This window comes from Camelus bactrianus, chromosome 8 (assembly GCF_048773025.1).
Source record: "Camelus bactrianus isolate YW-2024 breed Bactrian camel chromosome 8, ASM4877302v1, whole genome shotgun sequence".
NCBI lineage: Eukaryota > Metazoa > Chordata > Mammalia > Artiodactyla > Camelidae > Camelus > Camelus bactrianus.
Genome location: NC_133546.1, coordinates 30,072,939 through 30,094,355, shown reverse-complemented (window position 1 = coordinate 30,094,355; position 21,417 = coordinate 30,072,939). Strand labels below are relative to the sequence as shown.

At 33.9% G+C, this 21,417-nt stretch overlaps 1 protein-coding gene across 1 annotated transcript in view; it reads left to right on the top strand.

Annotated features, from left to right (window-relative positions):
* The window catches only part of LAMA2 (laminin subunit alpha 2), a 516,774-nt gene that overhangs the window by 282,563 nt on the left and 212,794 nt on the right, over positions 1 to 21,417 (top strand). The window contains exons 15-18 of the mRNA XM_045524726.2: positions 1,357 to 1,468; positions 7,019 to 7,132; positions 11,108 to 11,235; positions 21,234 to 21,320. Coding sequence (XP_045380682.1) covers positions 1,357 to 1,468; positions 7,019 to 7,132; positions 11,108 to 11,235; positions 21,234 to 21,320 — 441 coding nt within the window. The remainder of the gene's footprint in view (positions 1 to 1,356; positions 1,469 to 7,018; positions 7,133 to 11,107; positions 11,236 to 21,233; positions 21,321 to 21,417) is intronic.

Genomic DNA, 21,417 nt, shown 5'->3' with positions numbered 1-21,417 from the left:
GGCTAAAAAATGTCATATTGTATGTTACAGAGATCTATCAATTGTTTTAAAAATCTATAATTATCATTATGAATCAATTGCAGTCATTTAATTTTGTGCTTTTAGAGTTCATTTAAAGTTTATTTAAAAAAATTAAAATGACAAAAATCTAGTTTGGGGGATGCAAGCAGTATTTTTTGTTTTTTGTCGTATTTCTCATAGTCATTTTTATTCGATTTCAACAGTCAATGTGAATATGCTAGGCATTTTATTATTTCTTGATATAGCATATCAATAAATTTATCTTCATTACTTCATTTAATCCTGTAATCAAACTCATGATATTTGTGCTCTTAAATTATCTCTGTTACATAGATGACAGTATTGAGGCCTAGAGATATTTCTAGATAATTTCTCTTAGGCTGTAAGACTGGTAAATGTTGGAGACAGGATAGCAATCTTGGTCTGACTCCTGAGTTTGTGTTCTTAACAAAGAAGATTTTAAATTTTCATTTATTAAAACATGGGGGAAAGTCAGTAAGATGCCAATAACATTTATTTAAATTATGAATATTTATTGTTTGCATCATTTTTGGAAAGAAATACACACACATAGTATACATATATACCACTAGGCAACATTTTTCAATTTGACCAGACCCGCTTTTTCCAGAAATAATGAATGATGCCAAATCCCTCTGTTGAAATCACCAGATTGACAGAAATACCAATAAAATGAAGCCCATAAATACAGAAAACAATGAATTTAATTTAGTCCCAAAACAATATAAGAAAATAGTCCTAACTAAATCAACCAAGCATTTGAGAAAGTTTTACTTTTACCTACCAACAAGCAGATTTATTGCTGAGAAAAAGCAACCAAATTAACTTCCATCTTTCCTTCCATTCTTTATTTTTTTTTTTTTTTACTGCCATCTTTTCTTTAAATTTCAAAGCTTGGACTGAATGTTAATATGGTGTCCTTCCTTTTTTCTAGTGTAAATGTTAAAAATGAGTCAGTCAGATGAATGTTTTCTGATTTAAAAATTCCTTCAACCATATTTTAAACTCTTTATCTCAGGGGAAAAAAAAAAGGAGAAATCAAGAAACATAGCCAAAAAACAAGAAATGAGTAAGAACGTTCTCATATCTTTTGAGCATTTGAGAGTGGAACTGATTGTGAGCATTTTTACCTGGGCTGACTTCACCTAATATGATGAATGGCCAGAGCTTCAAGTTATGGAGATTCATTTGCCTTTTTTCTCAACATAGATAATTTGCTTATATTTAAATCATCGTTTCTCTGCTCTTCCCCAGGAGATGTAACACCTAAGAGCTTGTTTACTCATTTACCATCTCTTTTCCCTCTTGCTCCAGGTTGGGCTCTGTTGGCCTTGAATCCGCTGTCCCCCATCCTACTGACGGAAGCACCGCAGTGGCTGTGGAAGTCTGCCAGTGTCCACCAGGGTACATTGGCTCCTCCTGTGAAGTAAGTGCACAGGAGTAGAGCCTCAGTGCACTCTGAGTTCCTTCAACATGACTTTCAATAAACTAGTCTAAAATAAGCTTAGGTTTTCATCAATGACTGCACAAATGGTAGTGTATTACTTAAAGAAGAAGCTCTAATGTCTACCAAGTCATGGCTTTCAAAAAGAGTGTTGCTCGTATAATGTCATCTTGAAATTGTGTTTCTTTTGGAGATATTTTGCCTTATGACATATAGCTAAAAATCTGATGTTTCTATAAATATTCATTTTATATTTAATCTGTTGATAAAATAGGATGAATGATAGCAGAATGATATTTCAAAATATTTTTCCTTCATTTCCACCTTTGTATTTACCAGCAATTTAGCACTACATCTTTTCTTTTCTTTTCTTTCCAACTTTTCCTCCAGTTTTTCAGTCCTGTGTACCACACTCTTTCTCTACTTTATCCCTAAGGATACAACCAAATCACAATCATCTGAAGGACTCAATCTTTAAGATGTCAAGAACATGATATATGGAAGAAATACCTTAATCTGGAAAATTCCCTATAGGTCTTTAATTTGTTTAGCACCTAAAGTTTGAGATATTTATTGTTGTCTCAGTAGTCTAGATTTATAATGAGATTAATGTTTCTTCCTTAATACCACAATGTGTCATATTAAGGTAATAACTGTTTTTTTACTTTTATGTATTTTCTTTAGGTGGTTTGAAAATTGATTTTACTTGAAATCTGGTCAAAAAATGTAAACACTATTTTCCTGATAGAGGGCATGGCTTGCAAATAAGTAGGAGGTTAAATTCTTTATGAATGGTGCCTTTAAGGGATCATCTGAGTGTGCCAAGATGTTCCACTTCAGCACACTGCCCCATTATGCCATTTACAGAAATACTCTAGGCATTGCTTTGTCAGTTCTCTTGTACTTTAAAATAATGCATGCTTCCAGGGCTTAGAGTCATATTCGTGACAAATGTGTTTTATTTAACTGGGCTTTAGACTTACCTATCTAGAAATAAAAATAAATGTATTTCATTGAAGTACTCGCTTTTCCAAAAAATCATATAGAGAAGAGAAAAATAACTAAGGAAATGAATTAGCTCTGTCAACCCAAATTTGATTTTACATCTAAAATACATGCTGTGTTTTATGAAACATATTCTTTTATTAAGAGCCTAGCAGTTTTTATTTCAAACCAGGAAGCTCTCTTTGAACCTTTAAGTTCTTATTTCAATTAGAATAATAAGTACCTTGATCCTATTCTTGCTTTAACACTTATTCCTACTTTGCTTATTCTCAGTACTAGTCATCATCTTTTATACAAATTTCAAATGCCCATTGAATGTAAAATTGTCTGAATATTAGAATTATTTAATTGGCTATGCATTTTGTTTCTTCTCTTTCTTCAAAACTATTTACTAAGACTCTTTGGTAAATTCTGCACTAGATTCCATGGGGATCATCAAGAAGATTACATCATAATCCCTGTCTTAAAAAGCAAACAATCTGTTTACGGAGACAGAATAAATACCTATGAAAAATTGAATCATAGCACTATATGATTAGGGCACCAGTAAGTGGTACAGACCGTAAGTGCAATAATCATTCAAAGAGGTGAGTGATTAGAGTGGAGAGAGATGTCACAGAAAGTCTCCTAGAGTGGAAAAATCTCACCTCGGATGCTAAATAATGGTGACAATTAGGTAGGAAGAGAGAAACAGGAGAGTATGGAAGAGTCAGAACAAAGAAGCAGAGGAGAGATGAGGAAAGCTGCCTGCGCCTCTCACACGATAATTGTTTGATAAATACAGTTACTTCAGAATCCATAAAAGAATTTAGTCGAATCAGGAGACAATGACTTCTGGAACTCAAGTTTCTCTCTGGCTTCTCCTCTTCATTTCTTCTACTGTCTAGTAATTCCTTCTTTTCTTTATCAAAATTTCCTATCCCCAGACTCACTGTTATCTATTCCTATCCTTTCTTAATTTCATTTGCTTTTTCATTGAGTTTCATTGAGTTTCATAAGGCCAAGCATCCTAGTTTTGTTCTCACTAATGCCCCTGGACCCTTTAAAAGCTGAGTAAACTCCAAAAGACCATTAATGTCTTAATTCTAGCCTGCTAAAAAAAGGTCAGGACTCAATTATAAAATCATTCTCTTTTGTTTTGTTTGGGGCTATGATATTGATTCAGAACCCTTTTTCTCATTTGTACTTTTTATAAATCCCTCCACAGTTCATCTTTCAAATATTGTCTTGCTTTCCTAGTGTCATCATAATTTATTTCACTTGACAAGTGAGACAGGTGAGGGAGTGAAAGCAAAGTTGGGTAGTGAAAAAAAGTGTTTTAAGTCGAATATCAGTTTCCTCTTCTCTATGATGAAAATATTAACCACTTCATGGAAGTGTTCATACTTTCATTTTAGCTAACAGATATTGGTGGCCATACATTTTGAGACAATCAAGACCCCTGACCTGGAGGATAATGTGATGAACCATATAGATATGGTCCCTGCCCTCAAGTGGGCTGGACAATATACCAGAAAGAAAATTTAGATAAATATGAAGAAAATAAACAGGGTGCTTTGAGAGAGGTACTGAGAATGAGTATAGGAAGATGAGATGAGAGGGACTACATTATGAAAGGTGGTCAGGAAGGCTTTCTGAGGTAGTAGCATCTAAACTGAGTTTCACGTCAGCTAGGTAAAAGGAGCTGAGGAGGAAGTGAAAGGGAGTTTGGAGTCTGCAAGGACCTGAGAGAAGGTAGGTATGGCTGGAGCTCAGTAGGCAAGGGGGAGAGTGGCACTAGCTGTGACTGGAGGAGTTAGGCCTTTTCAAACTTTGCATGCACGATAAGAACTTGAGGTTTTATTCTAAGTGCAATGATAAATCATTAGAAAGCTTTAAACTGAGTGGTGCCATGATCTGAGTTACATTAAAAAAAAAACTCATTATATAACTACAGTATGAAGAATGTATTATCCGTGGCAAGGATAGTAGGAAGGAAAATGGTTAATATACTACTGTGGTAGAATGTAATGATGACAATGGTTTGTTAGGATAATGGCAGAAGATGTAGAAAGACATGTGTTTCTTCTAAGTATATTTTGGTAGTGGAACCAATAGGTCTTACTGATGGACATGCCATGGGAGAGTTGAAAGAAATAAAGATTTTAAGAATGAGTCAGATGATGAGCTTGAGCAATTGAATGTGGTGCCATTTACTGAGCTGAAGAAAATTGGGAAAGGAAAAGCTATGGTGAGGAAGATGGAATCAGCAGTCCATTTTAGAAATACTAGATTTGGAAAACCTATGATGTGTTTGTCAACTTTCACTTGAGAACATGCAGTCTTGAACTCAGAATATCTGTCTAGTCTAGAGATATGTATTTGGAAGGAATCATCAAGTAGGGGACTGAATAAAATGACCTAGGAGAAAGTGTGGAGGAAGAAAAAGGAAAGTAACTAAGCCCCTAGGGGTTCCTGACAGTGAGAAGTGGGTCGAAGCAGAGGAGACAGCAAAAAGATGGGGTGGAAATTGGGACACTGTCATATCATGGAAGTTTTGAGGGGAGGGCTTTTGAGGGAGATAGGAGTCAACTAAACCATATCTTGATGAGAGATCAGATAAAATGTCAATTGTAGAATTATCCATTGGGCTTGGCTACATGGAATTTGCTGACATGGACAAGAACAGTTTTAATCAAGTGGTGGTGGCACAAGACAGATTCGAATGGAAGGAAGCGTGAAGGGGATATGAGGAAGAACAGACATTTTAGAGCAGTCTTACAGAAAGGAAAAACAGATAGGTAAATGGAAGTTATGTGATATTAAGGAAGTAATTTTGTCTTTTTTTCTGGTAGCTAATTTTTAATTTTAATACAATACTCAATCGTATTTTTGAGCTGATAGTAATGAACCAATAGAAAAGAAAGCTATTACTGATGCAGCGCAGAGAGGGAATACTGGGAAGACAATAGATACTGGAGCACAGATTACAAGTGGAGTGATATTCCTTTGAGAGGATGAGAAATTCTGCACATCACCCCCATTGTTCCAGAGGGGAATATGCCAAATGGAGATACATACTTAGGCTTGTGGACTTCATACATATATATATATGGAGAGAGAGAGAGCACTTACTAATGACAATTCCATGAGTATTTGTCCTGTAAGCAGTAATCAGTTCTTTCCCTGTTATCAACCCCTTTAATTTCTACCCACTTTTGGATATGTAGCTTCACCAGTTTTTAGAAATACAGATTACATTACAAAAGCTCTTCTGTAATGAATCTAGAATGGCAAAAATTTTTAATGAGGATAAATTATTAGGAAGGGTTAGGAAATTGACACCTTTTTTTTGTACTGCCCAAATTAAGAGGAAAGTTGCTTTTGTTTTCCTTTCAGATATGAAGTATCAGCTCATTCTTTTTTTATGTGTTTGCTATAGATGTTCAAATTTAAGAGTCCTCATATCCTGAGGCAGAAGGAACATTTCCAGCAATACACAACACAGTTTTATATACTTTATTACTTCAGTGGCTTCTCTCTTGTTTCCATTTTAAACTGAAAAAAAAAAGGCCTTTTCATGATATATTCTGTTGTGATAACCCTCCAGAAATATAGTAAATAAACCACAAAATGCAATTTTAACTTGAGGGAGATTAGAAGCTCCTAAAGGGCAGTGATGTTTGTCCCCCTCACCCTCCTTATTTTGCATCTCATCCAGTTTGTGGGGACCCCCAGAGAAGAGAGACTTAAACATGATGATGGACTGAAGGCCAGCACTGATACATACATACTCTAAGACCCAAATATCCTTTTTCTAATATTAATTTTATTTTTATACGATAAAGTGTGTCAGACTTAAAAAGCAGAGTCCTAGTAGAATAATGCCATAAAATAAAATATCAAGAGAATGTATGGTAAATAAATCATAAACTACTTTATGTAACTTGAGAAAGCATAATAGGATGGAGGAAGTTGAGAATGAGAGGTATAAATTATTTATGTGTAGAAGACAGCCTTGTGTGTGATCAAATGTGAGAGCAGGGTGCTACCTTTCTTCCAAATGATTGCAAAGATTTTCTGAAAGTGACAGAGTTAAGGACAGTTTGTATGTGGGAAAGGGAGTATGTTCCAGAGGATCCACAGTCCTTGCGACGACATTAGGTGCTCTCTTAGGCTAAGGTTCTGAAGAATCCATTTATGTCAACTGCTTTTTTTCAGTAACTTTTCCTTCCATTTTCTTGTCTGTACTTTTTACTTTGAGACTGTCACGTTTCAACTCTTTATATCTCTGCTTTATTTTACTATTTCAGAAGAGACATCAAGCTAATGCTTCCTCTAATCTCATACCTGCCAATAATACTAAGGTCAGTACAAAACCCGCGTGTTAGGAAGAATAGCTCTGTAGCAATGTTTCAACAATGGCAGTGCTTTGACAAGCACATTTGCTGGGTTTGCTACCTAAATATTTTCCTTTATCTAAAAGGACAAAAAAACAAACTTTTTAAATATCCCTGAGACTAACTTGAAACCTTATGTTCCTTTCAGTCTTGTTGGCCTAGGCACAGACGCGTTAACGGTACCATTTTTGGTGGCATCTGTGAACCCTGTCAATGCTTTGGTCACGCTGAATCTTGTGATGATGTCACGGGAGAATGCCTGGTAAGTGCTTTCTCCTTTGGGGATGCTGATTGAGAGGGCTGAAATCAGCTCAATAGGCCCTGCAATTCAATTACTACCTTTGGGACCTAAAACACTTCAGTCAAGAAGTGATTTGATGAGGAATAGCTTTACATTGAACTGAGTTGGAAGCTGAGAATGTCCTTTCGTATGTGGTCTCCCTGACTAACAAGTATTAGAAAGCGTTTATTCATATTAGTCTGAGAATTGAATTAGGATCAGATACATCATAATGAAACATAACTAATGACTGGGATACATACCTACCATGAGTATATATGGTTTCCATCCCTTCCAAAAATCTACCTAAGAAGACTGTACTTACTGTATCAGGAAATGATGTGTATCCTCATAATACGAAAAGTATAAAATATAACCTCTGTAATAGGCATAATTCAGGTTTTTTTCACTTTGAAAATGAGGGCACACTGTATGTTTTTGGTTTTAAAATTTTAGCATTTAACTAAATAATCATATGTAGATTAAAAATTAATAAATAAATGTGGTACATATTCACCAGAGCTGCTTACTCCTACAATTAAGTCTCTACTTGAACCAGAAAAAAAAGCTTTGCAAAGGGCAAAGCGCTTTCCATCCTGCTAGAAAGCCTTTGGATTGGAGAATTACACTGAATAGACCATTCTGATTAACTCAAGGGCATGTTAGTTTTATATTGCCTGACATGGCATGAAGCTTGAAACAACACTTCTCATTTCATTAGTCTTGCAGAAACACAATTTGAAATGGTGCCAATTTAGGAGGATATCATACTCTCATTTCCCTGTAGAATTTAAGGCAGGCTCTGTTATCTGTATTTCTTAATGTTCTCTCTTTCCTTTGCTCATTCTTTCCCCCCACCTTTTTCTTCTACTTAAAAGCTTCTGGGAAAAATCCAAAATGAAAATTCAAGGCTTTTGTTTCAGTGTGATTTGGCATTTAGGTTTATTGATGTTCTTTCTATTTTCTCTGTAGAAGATTTTGTTTAATTGCATTGCAGTATAAAGCACGATAGTCTTAACTTGTGAATCAGTAGATTTTTCAAATGGCGTTGTTATGAGTAGAAAGACTAAGTGATTTTTTTTTTAATTATACAATGAGTCTTTTAAAATGTACCTTGGGAAAAATATAGTTACCTTTAAAACACTTCACTAACATGCAATAGGAAATACTCAGCCCGGAACAGATATAGATGTGCTTTATTTAACCCTAAAAGACCAAAATAAATATATCACAATACCAGGCTTATGCTTCTGATAGTAACATTGTATGTTGAATTCATTAAGTCTAAAATCATGCTATTGGTTCATTTGGTTATGTGATATTTCTAAGAATGAAAGCCTGTTGTTTTAGAATAAAATAGTTTCATTCAGCATAATTTGGAAAGGAAGTAGAGAGAGGATCTGTGTTTATCTGAGGCTTTCTACTAATGAAATCTAGTTTATTGACTTTATTTCATGGACAAGGAGATAGGAGGCCACTTCAAATAACACAATGAATCTTACAGAAACTATTTAAATGTTGCACACCAAAGGCATTCATACTGTTCAGCTGACCTGCATTTTAGCTTCTTTTTAATTATTTATGTTTTTCCCTAAATTAAACAGAAAATTTATGAAATTTACAGATAAACTGCTTTTCAGTTTGGCTTTGAAATCTAATTAGAAATGAACTGAACTATTTTTTGATATTGGATTGAAATCCAGACCTCTGTCATAGTGTGGACCTACATAAGAAGATCATTTTAACTCAGGGTACATTTGAAGTGACCTAGGAAACATTCAAAGCCATAGGGGAAGATTGCATACTTGCTCCTTGTCACTGTTCTTGTGACGAGTGATGTGAACAGACATTTGAAAGCACTTTTGTAGCAGGACACCTGTAAAAATAACCAGCCCATCAGAGTGAACCTTTCATCTTTTTCAGTTTGGGTTTTCATTGTATTGCTGTCTAATACTGTTTTAAGTTTCAGTTGCAAAAACACTTGAGTTTTAAGATTAATTTTATTATTTCCATTAAGTGAAATACGACAGTAGGAAATGTAAGGAACTTCTACATGTTATTTTTCTTTTAAATCAGTAAAGAAAAGCGAGGTCTCTGGGTTGTACAAGATTTTCAGCTGAGTTTTAGAAAACTATTTTCAACATGGCTAAAACATAATTGGTTTTATGATCTTATTTTTTAAAATCCCTGTCTTTGAAGATATAATTTTGATTGTGTCAGTATGATAATGTGCAAAGAATAGTGCAAAAAACGAACTAATATGAAGGTGAAATGGAAGAGGAAAGCCAGTCATCAAACTGATCTAATGTGTTGCACATCCCATCCCAATTACTGTTATTTAGACAAGTGTTGGTAGTGAATTTAACATCTTTGCTACTTTGATAGAAAATTGCTAAATAAATTTGAGAGAGAATTCTAAATACCTTGAAGAAAAATCTATTTTCAAGTATCAGCAGATACTAAAGAATTACCTATTCATTTGTAGTTGATGAAACTGTCATGGGATTTCAGAACTTGAAAACTTCATAAATTATGATCTTTAGTTCCTACATTTTACAGAATGTAAGCAAGTGGTCCAGATTTAAATTACTGGGTTTTAACTTAGTATCTTCTACTCAATAAAAAGTCTGTCCCTTTCCCCAAGGAATTTAACAAGCTATGTTCAAAAGTGTTTACTTAATGTGTGTTTGTTATTAAATCCATTTACTAAATGTAGTTAAAATTGAGCTTCTTAAAAAATATGCTGAAATAAATAATAATTCAGAACTTTTATTAATTCAAGCTAATTATCCCACTGTTCATCCAGATTAATAAAATTTTATTTTATGCTTAAAATAAATTTATATTTAGCTGTTAGCTATTTCCTCCACATGTTTGGTTATTAATGATAAAGTTAAAGATTTTGAACCCCAAACTGTGATAGACTCTTTCAAAATGAGAAAAAAAATAGAATTTTATATGCTTGTAAAATTAGAAATGTATTTCAGTCACAATGAATCTATATTGTATTATATTTAATAGACAGTAGATACATTTCATTATATCATTGGCGTTTGAAGACGTTATGCCTACATGATACCAAAACATCATAAAAATTTATCAAATGGTGTTATTGGAAGCTTTCTAGACAATTTCATTGGTTGATTACCTGATTGTTCACCTTTACCAATCTTGATGAATTTTGTAAAGACAATGTTAGTTGATGAATATACTTTAATTAATATGAAGAAATGGAGATATAAATTGTTTTATTTTGATTTTTTAATTTTTAAAAAGGACATGGTTCCAAAAATATGTAATTGGTAGAAAAATGCCATTTCAATTTTAAAAAGCAATGTCTGAAGGAAATTGTTATGTGCCTTGTGGTTTTATTATATACTAGTATACATTTTTAAATTTTTCACTATTCTCATTATTTAATTATGCATCAAGCAAGCCCCTCACAGATGTAATGCATTAGCCCACATCATCAGAGACTTCTGAGGTAAGAGGGCCATAGTCTCAGAAGATTTGTGTGAGCCACAGTTCTCTAAGTCAGCAGTTTTAATCTGAACAATTGATTTTTACCTAAAATCAGGTAGTTTCCATGAAACAAATGTTATTAAGACTCTAGGACTGTATACATATACACGCACTCACAGTCATGTATATTTCCTTAAGAAAAAAATTAAAAACCAGAGGAGGAAAGGATTGCATAAGATTTGCATAAGGAAAAAAATTATAATGAATTTCAGTCATCTTTTTGTAAGTACGCATATGCTGAAACTAGCATGTAGTTTATAAGCTAGATATTAAATTAACTTTCAATGCTATTTCCCAGCTGTAAAATTGACCGTTTAATGTGGAAAATTATGCTTCCCGGCGGGGAACAGACTAATGACTCTGTAGACCTATTTTTGGTAACGTGTTGATGCTTGAAATCAAAATAATAAACTCTGATGTGCATTTCTTCCTCAGAACTGTAAGGATCACACAGGTGGACCTTACTGCAATAAATGTCTTCCTGGTTTCTATGGTGATCCTACTAAAGGAACCTCTGACGACTGTCAGCCCTGTGCCTGTCCACTCAATATCCCATCCAATAAGTGAGTAACAAACTTCTCTCATGAGTTGGGAATCCAGTTCTGCAAGTGCATTTTTGATATAGAATTTACCCTTTCTCTTGTCACACATAAATAAATAATAAATATGTGCATGAATTTCTCGGGAAGATAATACGAGTTTTTCTAAATATAAAATATTTAAAGTTATAGCTGTTTACTCTACAGAATTTTTTATATTTCAGCTCTAGTTTGGGAGATTTAATATCTAAGACGGAACTCAAATAGAATTTCTAAAGCAACTCCAAAGAACAGACATATATTATATAAACATAGACGCGTATCCACATGCACACACACACAAACACACATACGCACACATAAATAATAAAAACACTGCTAATATAAATGCTACTCATTTGGGTCCCGGTCACATTCTATGTATTTGTGACTCTGGGGCAAGTCATAAACCTCTCAAAAAAGTAAAATAAGAGGTTGATCTAGTTGACCTTTAAATACCAATTCTATCCCTCAGTTATCATATGGTTAATCATAGTATCATATATGTTGTGTATATATATGTTTGTCATATTGAAACAGTTATAGTGGTTTTATATTATAAATTCTATAAATATTGAAATATGGGTGTAATTAGCATCTTATTTTGCATAAACTACAGCTTGAAAAAGTTTAATGCAAACTTCACACAATTTTTCTATTCATTCAGATTTCTTTCTTTGTTTTTTAAATTTTCTAATTGTTCACCTAAAACAACCTTTTGTAGCAGGCTTTTAAAAGTATATATTTTGTCTGCCCTTCCCTTTACATTTTAAGAGAACACTGTATTCTAGCTGCTCTAATTCGCTTTTCCCTCAGGGCAGCCATTCCTTACACAAATACATAAGCAAGACCCTGAAATAAAAAACATTTTTATTTTAATGAGGCATATTATGTTGAACAATAATCAATACTTTGTTACTAGTAAAAATTGTAAATAACTATAATTTTAAATCAAAGACTTTTTTGGAATATTCTTAAGGGTAAGCTTAGTGCTTAATAAAATTCATATTATATTATGTTCTTTCCAGCTTTTTCTAAATACTGTAATAATGCTTGCAGAGCAATAATTTTTGTGATTTTTAATGGAATTTATCAGTGACAGTCTTTTAATGTGAAGGTGTTATCAAGTTATATACTCTGATGTCTTACTCAAGATATTCCTAACAAAAATGGATTTTGTTACTAGAGTCCAAGAATACTACAAACCAAAGGCTCTGTGAATTATTCTGTCATTAAGTTTAAAAGTCCTCATTAGAGCTAGGCTTTAGCCCACATGAAATCGTGGTCCTCTTCCCCAACCACCTTCCTCCATCAGCATTTTCCACCTTAGTCATTGGAAAAGAAGAGAAAGAACTAATATTTAATAGAAATAGACTACTACATTCTAGGCATAGGGTCAAACGCTGTATTTAGTATTATTTTATCTTCAAAAACAATGAGTGAGAGGATATTATTCCTCTCATTTTATAGATTAAGAAAAGAGTTTCTGAGTGGGACAGGGCATTATAGTGCCAAATCTGGAGCTACAATGCCTTGATTTACAATGTTGTGTTTCATACTTTCTAGCTGTGAAATTCTGGGAAAGTTACTTAAACTCTCTGTGCCTTAATTCTCTTCTCATTAGTTGGGATAATAGGGCTCTCTCATAGGGTTGTTGTGAGAATTACAGAAACTAAAATACGCAAAGCACTTGAAACAATGAGTGAACATGGTGAGCCCAAAATGAGGGCTCACCATTATTATTAAGTAATTTGCTCAGAGTCATAAAATACTGAAGTATCAGATTCGGAATTTTAAGTTTAAAGTCCATGTGCTTTCCATTTCTCTACAATCTGAGGGCTTCTTTAAAAAGCACACTGCGTTTTAAGTGATAACATTAAGAGACTTAAGTGGGAAATGGGATAAAGTACAATAGTGATCAGAAGTTGCACCTCTTGGGGAGTGATGGAAATGTTAGCTATCTTGATTGTGGTAGTGGTTTCATCAGTGTAGCTATCAAAATTCATCAAATTATACATTTGAAATATGTGTCATTTACTGTACAGGAACCATACCACAATAAAGGTGTTAAAAAATAACTTAAAAAATCGTGATCAAAACATTCTCAGAATTTAAGGCATGAGCCTGGGTGGTTACAAAACTGAAGCTCCTTTAGCAACCAGATATGTCAGAGAAGAGGAAGAAGGCGAAACAGAAATCTGGAAAATAATGAATATGTTGGTAATAACATGACACAAACCTAGCTCTCTGGTATACTTGTGAAGGGTTAGAGCAAGCAATGGAGAACTGACTCATGGCGGAATGGAATTCTCCAGAACCATCCAATTTACACAAAACTTTCACTGAGGAAAACAGAGGGGTGGCATCTGGCCTCTCATCTGCATTGCACTCCTTCTCAGCCAAAATGTCAACGGCATTAGCACAGCTGTCAATCCAGCAGAGCTGGCCATTCATAGCACCACATGAAGCCTAGCCTAATACATTTACAGGACTGTGTAGCTGAGGGAGTATGTAGGCTTTATAAATTTATTCTCAAATTGGACCATTACCATAAATGCAGAAGAGCTATTAGAGAGACAACTTTGCTTGGGTAATTACAGACATTTGTGACCCATCCTTCTCTGTTTACTGTGCTTCTCCTTTAAAATGGATTCTAATTGTGTTCCTGAAAGAAGAGAGAAAGTCAGCAAGTGTTAAAGCACCATCCATCAGTCCCAAAGGGATTGAAGTCTCAGTGTCCAGTGATAGTATTCTCTTAAGTACGTGTCTTCTAATGTGGTATATTATGCAGATCTTGATTCTTTAAAATAAAGACAACTCAATAATAACAATATCAGGTACACCAAATATTTAAAGATCCTTTAATTTACAAGGTGCTTTCACTTACATTAAATAATTATTAAATTATTAAGTAATAATTTTTTTCTTAGAAGTAAAATTGGTAATAGAGTGTAATGGCTTATTTTAAATTCCAACTTTAAATGTGGCATTTTTACAGAGGTTTATACCCGATATCTTGTAAAAACCTATAATGGAATATAATCTGCAAAAAAACTGAATCACTATGCTATGCACCTGAAACTAACACAATATTGTAAATCAACCCTACTTCAAATAAAAAGTGGCATTTTTATAAGTAGAAAGAAGGAACACTGATAATCCACTTTGTTTAAAAGTTCTAGAAGTTTGTGTTCAGAGGTATTAGGTCTTTTAAATTTAAAACAACTTTGAAAATTAACATAGTTTAGCTACACAGTTGTGATGAGGAAAATTCATTTTAATCTAATAACCTGATTTTTTATTCACTAAATAACGGGGCGCTTAATGACTTAGAGAAACTCTCCTTTTAAAAAAGTTCTTTAAAGGTCATTACTCTTATAATCTGAGTTAGAAACTCTGAGGAATAAATTGAATAGTCACATATTATCCAGAAGATGGAATTTGAATGTTCACAGGTTATTCAGGAAAAAAAAAATAATTCAGCTAAAGGTTGCTGCAACCTTCATCTAGAAGTGTTAGGCTTAGTGATAGTTTTGCCTTGTGATTTATCTATTTAATCCCTGGTCATAAATCTTATAAATCACAAGCATTTTGGCTCCAAATTTCTTAGATAATATTGCAAAATAAATCAAATGTGTAGGGAGATAGAGATAGATTGGTACAATTACTATGATGTATGAATACAGACAAGCACATAATATTTAAATTATACGTATATATCAACTGCATCAACTATATACAGTGTCCACTGCTTAGCCTTCTCATCTTGGTGATGTATATATTCTAGCTATAGATTGTAACTAGGTAGTGAAATTTATTTCTAGAGAAGCAAATAAAAATGTAAATGTTTCAAATGTTTTATATTCATTAATTTCTGGCATCATATAGCTTATAGAGTAAATATAATGTGAAAGAGACACATGATTGTCTGGCCTTGAACACTTACGATGTGTTTGAATAAATAATGTTATTGAAATCATTATAGACTTTCATCAGTTATATAATAAAATTAGAGATATTCTTGGCACGAGACTGGACGGAGGGTAGGCCCTTAAGTTCTATCTGTTAACATCATTGTGAATACTACTTCTTTCTGTGCATCATAAATGCTAAAATTTAAACTTTTGAAAGAATGGGCCACTTCTAGAGCTGACTCTGAGGCTCACTCAAGGGGCCACACTGAATTATTGTTGTTAAATTAGTACTTGTAACAGAGAAATATAAATATTCTAAGACAAAATAATATTTATAATAAAGTTTCTTCAAAAGAATATTAAATAGTAAATTTAAGGAAACATTCTTTAAAAATTTTAGAGTGTGTTAGATATTTCAGGGCACTTTACTACATATTATTTTGTGTCCACATAGGTGATTATCATGCATTTTACTAGTCCTGTATACCAGAAAGGAAACTAAACTCCAGAGAAATTCGAAGACTTGATGGTGATCAATCAGCTTGCTTGTGGCAGAACCAATATTAAAACCCACATATTCTGATTCACCTTTCTGTGTTTCTTCCAGTGGGGCTATAGAAATAGAAACAATTGCAGAGACATTGAAGAGAAGAAAAAAAATAGAACTTAATGTTAGACAAACCGTGAATGTCCATTGTAAAAAATTGCTCTAGGGTTTGGCAAAGCTTTGCTTACTCAAGTGTAAGAGACTAGAGCAAGATGAAAAAACTGCCACTTTGAATTACTAAATTAGTAACTAAATACCCTATGCTACTTTAATTACTAAATGAGTAACTAAATACCCTAAACATTAAACAAATCAACATATATTGGCAAACATTTTTAATTGTTATTAAATTGTATCTATAATTTATTGTGGCACTTTCCCAAGTATTTGCCTTCATACTTTATCAGCATGAAAGGCTTTACTCAGTAGATTATATGATCCCATTTTACAGAATGAGAAACTCAGGTTTAGAGACAGAAAATAACCCAATTCTAATTTACAAGATTCATTTATGGACATTAAGTCAGATTTCATATTATTTTGCAATGAAAGAAATATGTGTTTGTTTAATGGTTCTACTGAAAATAAGTAGAACGGAGATCATTGAACTGAAAGATGAAAAGACTTATTGAGAAATTTCAAAAATTTATGTGGCTCAAACCACAGTGATGAAGTCAGATGAGTTTCCCCTTCATTTTCCTCCAGCTTAACTCACAGTAGTCCTATAAAGATTTAATAATTCTTTTATTTATTTATTTTTAATTGAAATATAATTGATTTACAATAGTGTTTTAGTTGCAGGTGTATAGCAAACTGATTCTGTTATATATATATATATTTTTAAGATTATTTTCCATTATAGGTTAATACAAGATAATGAATAGAGTTCCCTGTGTTATACAGTAAATTCTTGTTGCTTATCTATTTAATGTTTGATAGTTTGTATCTGTTAATCCCATATTCCTAAGTTATGCTTCCTTTCTCCTTTTCTCCTTTGGTAACCATACATTTGTTTTCTGTATCTATGAGTCTGTTTCTCCTCTGTATATAGATTCACTTGTATTATTTCTTAGATTGTACATATAAGTGATATCATATATTATCTGTCTTCCTCCTCTTTCTATCAGCCCTCCGTTCCCTCAGCAGTTACGCTTGGACATTCTCATGACCCTGCCCCTAACTTCCTCACTCACTGATGCTTTGCAGCATCTTATCCCTTTTGGTCTCTCTTCCCTACCCATGTGTTCCAGGTAACAATTTAACTAAAAGGATTTAACACTGCTCCTGTGTTGTATATGCAAACATAGAACATGTCCTGATTGTCTAACCCGTAATAATGGAAATTTTATGCCAATGATGAAAGAATTGATTATTTCATATCACATCACAGAAACCAAGAGGAAATTCAGTTCCCTGTTGACCTGCCACTATCAAATGAACATACTTAACAATATATACACATACACATAAATACACATATGTATATATGCATTTTCTTAAATATGCATTTTGATTTTATCTTTAGCTTTTTTCTCTTTAATCTTATTGCATCTTTTATCTAAATATACATATTTTGATAGATGGGATTAAATACTTTCTGGAACAAACCGAATTGTATCTGCATTTATATATTCACAAAGATAAATACATATACATATGTTCACATACATATTCATATATATATACAAATATATACTTACTTATAAATGGATCATTATAAATATAAGAATCTATGCTCAGCCATTAAGAAGGACTATTTCCACATGCAGATCCTTACTGTTTATTCCAGCAACAGCTTTCCTTCCTCCTCTGTTTGCGGAAAATGACTGCTGTTCTTAGATCTTGTGTGTCTTCTGTGGCATGGAGTGGATAATCCAGGAAGCTGAACCCTCCCTCTGCCAGTGTAGAGCTGGCCAACTAGAGTTGGATGACATAATCTTGGAATCACTTGAAGTCAACAATGATCTTACAGTTTCTTCTTTCTGTCACAGCACAGTTAGCGTCATATATTTGCCAAAATCAACGTTAAATTGCTGCATTTGCCCATTCAAATTCTAGAGACATTTTTTATTGTATATGTTTATTTCTCATTTTAATTTTTTTTTTTTTTTTTGCGGCTGAATGCTGTCTTCCCCATAGCTATAACCACAGTTACAGCAGTAAGGAAGGGAACCCTTCTCAGTTATATTCTTTATAGAATATTGAAGCACACGTACAGATATATTTTATGAGAAGGTTTTGTTTAGATTTATCATGTCAAGTAGCTATATTATTATAAGTTTAGACTCACTTAATTCTTACCAATAAGTTGAATGCCAGTATTTGGTTATTGGAGAAAGAGAGCGTCAAGTTAGAAATCAAAAGTTTTGGATCCTATGCTAAATTCTCCTGGAAATTAGCATATTGTTTTGAACAAGAAAAATTATGTCTGCCCCGAACAGTTCACAGGACTTTGTGAAAATATGATAGAATTATTTGTAAAAAGCACTCTAAAAATGCAAAGAGTTAGTCAAATCTGATATATTGTTATTGCTTAATTTTTTTCTGAAATGACATTGATTTTTGTCAGTGAGTACATTTTACTTTACTTCTGTATATTTAAGAGTTTGAAATCTATTTTATAAATAGTTTTAAAGTGTAGAAAGCCTTGTCAAGCTCCTTGGACGTGACTTATGGTAAACTAATTTAGGATTTTAAAAAAAATTGGTAGGGTTTTCTATCAATCATTTAGTCCCAAATGAGTGGAAAATGTAGGGCTTCTAGTTAAGTCACTTTCTCCATAGCCGATTAGGTAGTTAAAAGAATGCCAATTTTAAAAGAAGACATAGGTGCATCCTAGAGATTTGTCAAAATCCACTCCTTCCTTTTATGTCTAAAAACAATAGCAAATCACATGATGGGGGTGAAAAAAAATTCTGTTCCTTTTCATTTTTGTATGTGCCTCTTCTCTTCAGCGCAGTCATACTCCTGCCAAGAAAATTGCCCATGGGGACTTCCCTTTGGGTCACGGGTGGCTAGCCACAGGTTGCTTTCTGAAAGGTGGTTCTCCTCCCACAGACCACAGGCTGGGTGTGACTTGGTTTTGCTGCTCGTGGCAGTTACTAGAACCCCTTACATGAAATCTTTTATCTAAATAAGATATGTAAACTCAAGATACCTCAGACCAGGCTCTCCCCACTTAACCTCAACAGATTCACTTAAACTTTCCACTGCATTGAAATTTTTTTAAATTATGAACTATGTAGTTTTAATAGCTTGCTACTAAAACAAAAAAAAAAACCTAAGAATTATTAAATCATAAAAAACAAACAACCCAATCAAAAAATGAGCAGAAGACCTATATAGATATTTCTCCAAAGATGACACAAATGGCCAACAGGCACATGAAAAGATTCTCAGCACTGCTAATTATTAGAGAAATTCAAATCAAAACCACAGTGTGATATTGCCTCATAGTAGTCAGAATGGCTATCATTAAAAAGTCTACAAATTACAAATGCTGGAGAGGGTGTGGAGAAAAGGGAACTGTTCTACACTGTTGGTGGGAATGTAAATTGGTAACTACTATGGAAAACAGTATGGAGGTTCCTTAAATAACTAAACACAGAGCTACCATATGATCCAGCAATCCCACTCCTGGGCATATATCCAGAAAAGATTAAAACTCTTATTCGAAGAGATAAATGCACCCCAGTGTTCACAGCAGCACTATTTACAATAACCAAGATACAGAAACAATCCAAGTGCCCATCAACAGACATTGTTTTAAGAAGATGCAGTATATTATATATTATGTAATACATAACATATATATACAATGTATACATAATGTATAACACACATTATGTATATATAATGGAATATTACTCATCCATTAGAAATGAAATATTGCAGTTTGCAGCAACATGGATGAACCTAGAGAGTATCATACCAAGTGAGGTAAATCAGACCAAGGAAGACAGATAATATATGATATCACTTATATGTACAATCTAAGAAATAATACAAATGAATCTATATACAGAGGAGAAACAGACTCACAGATATAGAAAACAAATGTATGGTTACCAAAGGAGAAAAGGAGAAAGGAAGCATAACTTAGGAATATGGGATTAACAGATACAAACTATCAAACATTAAATAGATAAGCAACAAGGATTTACTGTATAAACACAGGGAACTCTATTCATTATCTTGTATTAACCTATAATGGAAAGTAATCTGAAATACCTGTATATAACAGAATCAGTTTGCTATACACCTGCAACTAAAACACTATTGTAAATCAATTATATTTCAATTAAAAATAAATAAATAAAAGAATTATTAAATCTTTATAGGACTACTGTGAGTTAAGCTGGAGGGATATTATTCTAAAGCAGTACTCATGATCTGATCTGCACAAATGTTAAGAAAGTATTCCAAAGTCACGCAAGTGCCAGGAGCAGAATGATCTCAGGCCTTGCAGTGTTTAATTTGCTGTTCTCTCTTTAATTCATTTAGCCATCAAGCAAGCCTCTACTGAATTGTCCTGTCATATGTAATAGAAAATAAATTTAGGGAAAACATAATGGGAGAAAGATTAATTGGGGACATTTCCTTTTAAAATGGCAGAGCTGCAGAACTTACAGAATTCAAAACAGTTGCTGGCTCTTCAGAGAGCCATTGTGTTACTCTTGGGGTAAATATTCATGCATGAGGGGTGTCTCTCACAAGGCAAAGAAGTATGGTCCAAGTCAAACATGTTGATGGAGGCTGAAACTAGCACATAATTGACCTGCTGGTTCCTGACTTGATGTTCAACTCTGTTATTTCAGACCGAAACTGGAAATATGTGCAAAGAGAGAGGTAAACTTTGGAATATGCCATAAGATATGAAATGACAAGATGTTTGGTTTTATTATAAATTTAGGCAGAGTATGCATGAAGGAATCTCATCTGAGAGCTTTTCTGAGATTCCATTTGTGTAGACAGCGTACCCATGAGGTCCCCACGGGCAGCAGCCTGTACACACACATACACACACACACACACACACACACACACACCAGTGACAGGGGTACTGGACAGAGACACCCCATCACCACCACCACTTCCACTACCACATACTGAGTTTTCCAAAATCTCTAACAGATTTCTTCGGGCTGCTTCAAATTCGGAAGGATTTGGCTAGAGAGAAAGTGCACAAGGCTGTATTCTGCTCGGCCTGGGGAATCCCTAATAAGCAGTTGTACAGTCCCACTTGTAACCGATGATCACGGACCCAGAACTGTCAAAAGTCAGTTAATAACATGTCACAGGGATACTGCTCTCCACTGGGCTGTGTTCACATCTGCAGAAGTAGCACTGCCGTTTCATTCTCCATTGGCCAGACCCTAATCTCCGTCTGTGAGACGAGAATGACTAGCTCATACCCTTCAGTCACAGCAGTGTTGGAAGAAGAGAAATAAAAATGTGCTGCTAATGGCTTTGTACCTGTGCTTCTTCCTTGTCCCTGTCATCCCCCAATGACATCAACATAGCTTTAGCCCTACGTGCCACTTGGACCGAAGTCTTGGATTGATCTGTGATGAATGTCCTGTCGGGTACAGAGGACCACGCTGTGAGAGGTAAGCACATACTACACTGTCTTTCAACGTGATTTCCACCTTGGGAGTTATCAAACCACAGGCGTTATCATCCTTTGCAGTAACCCAGAAAAGCCGC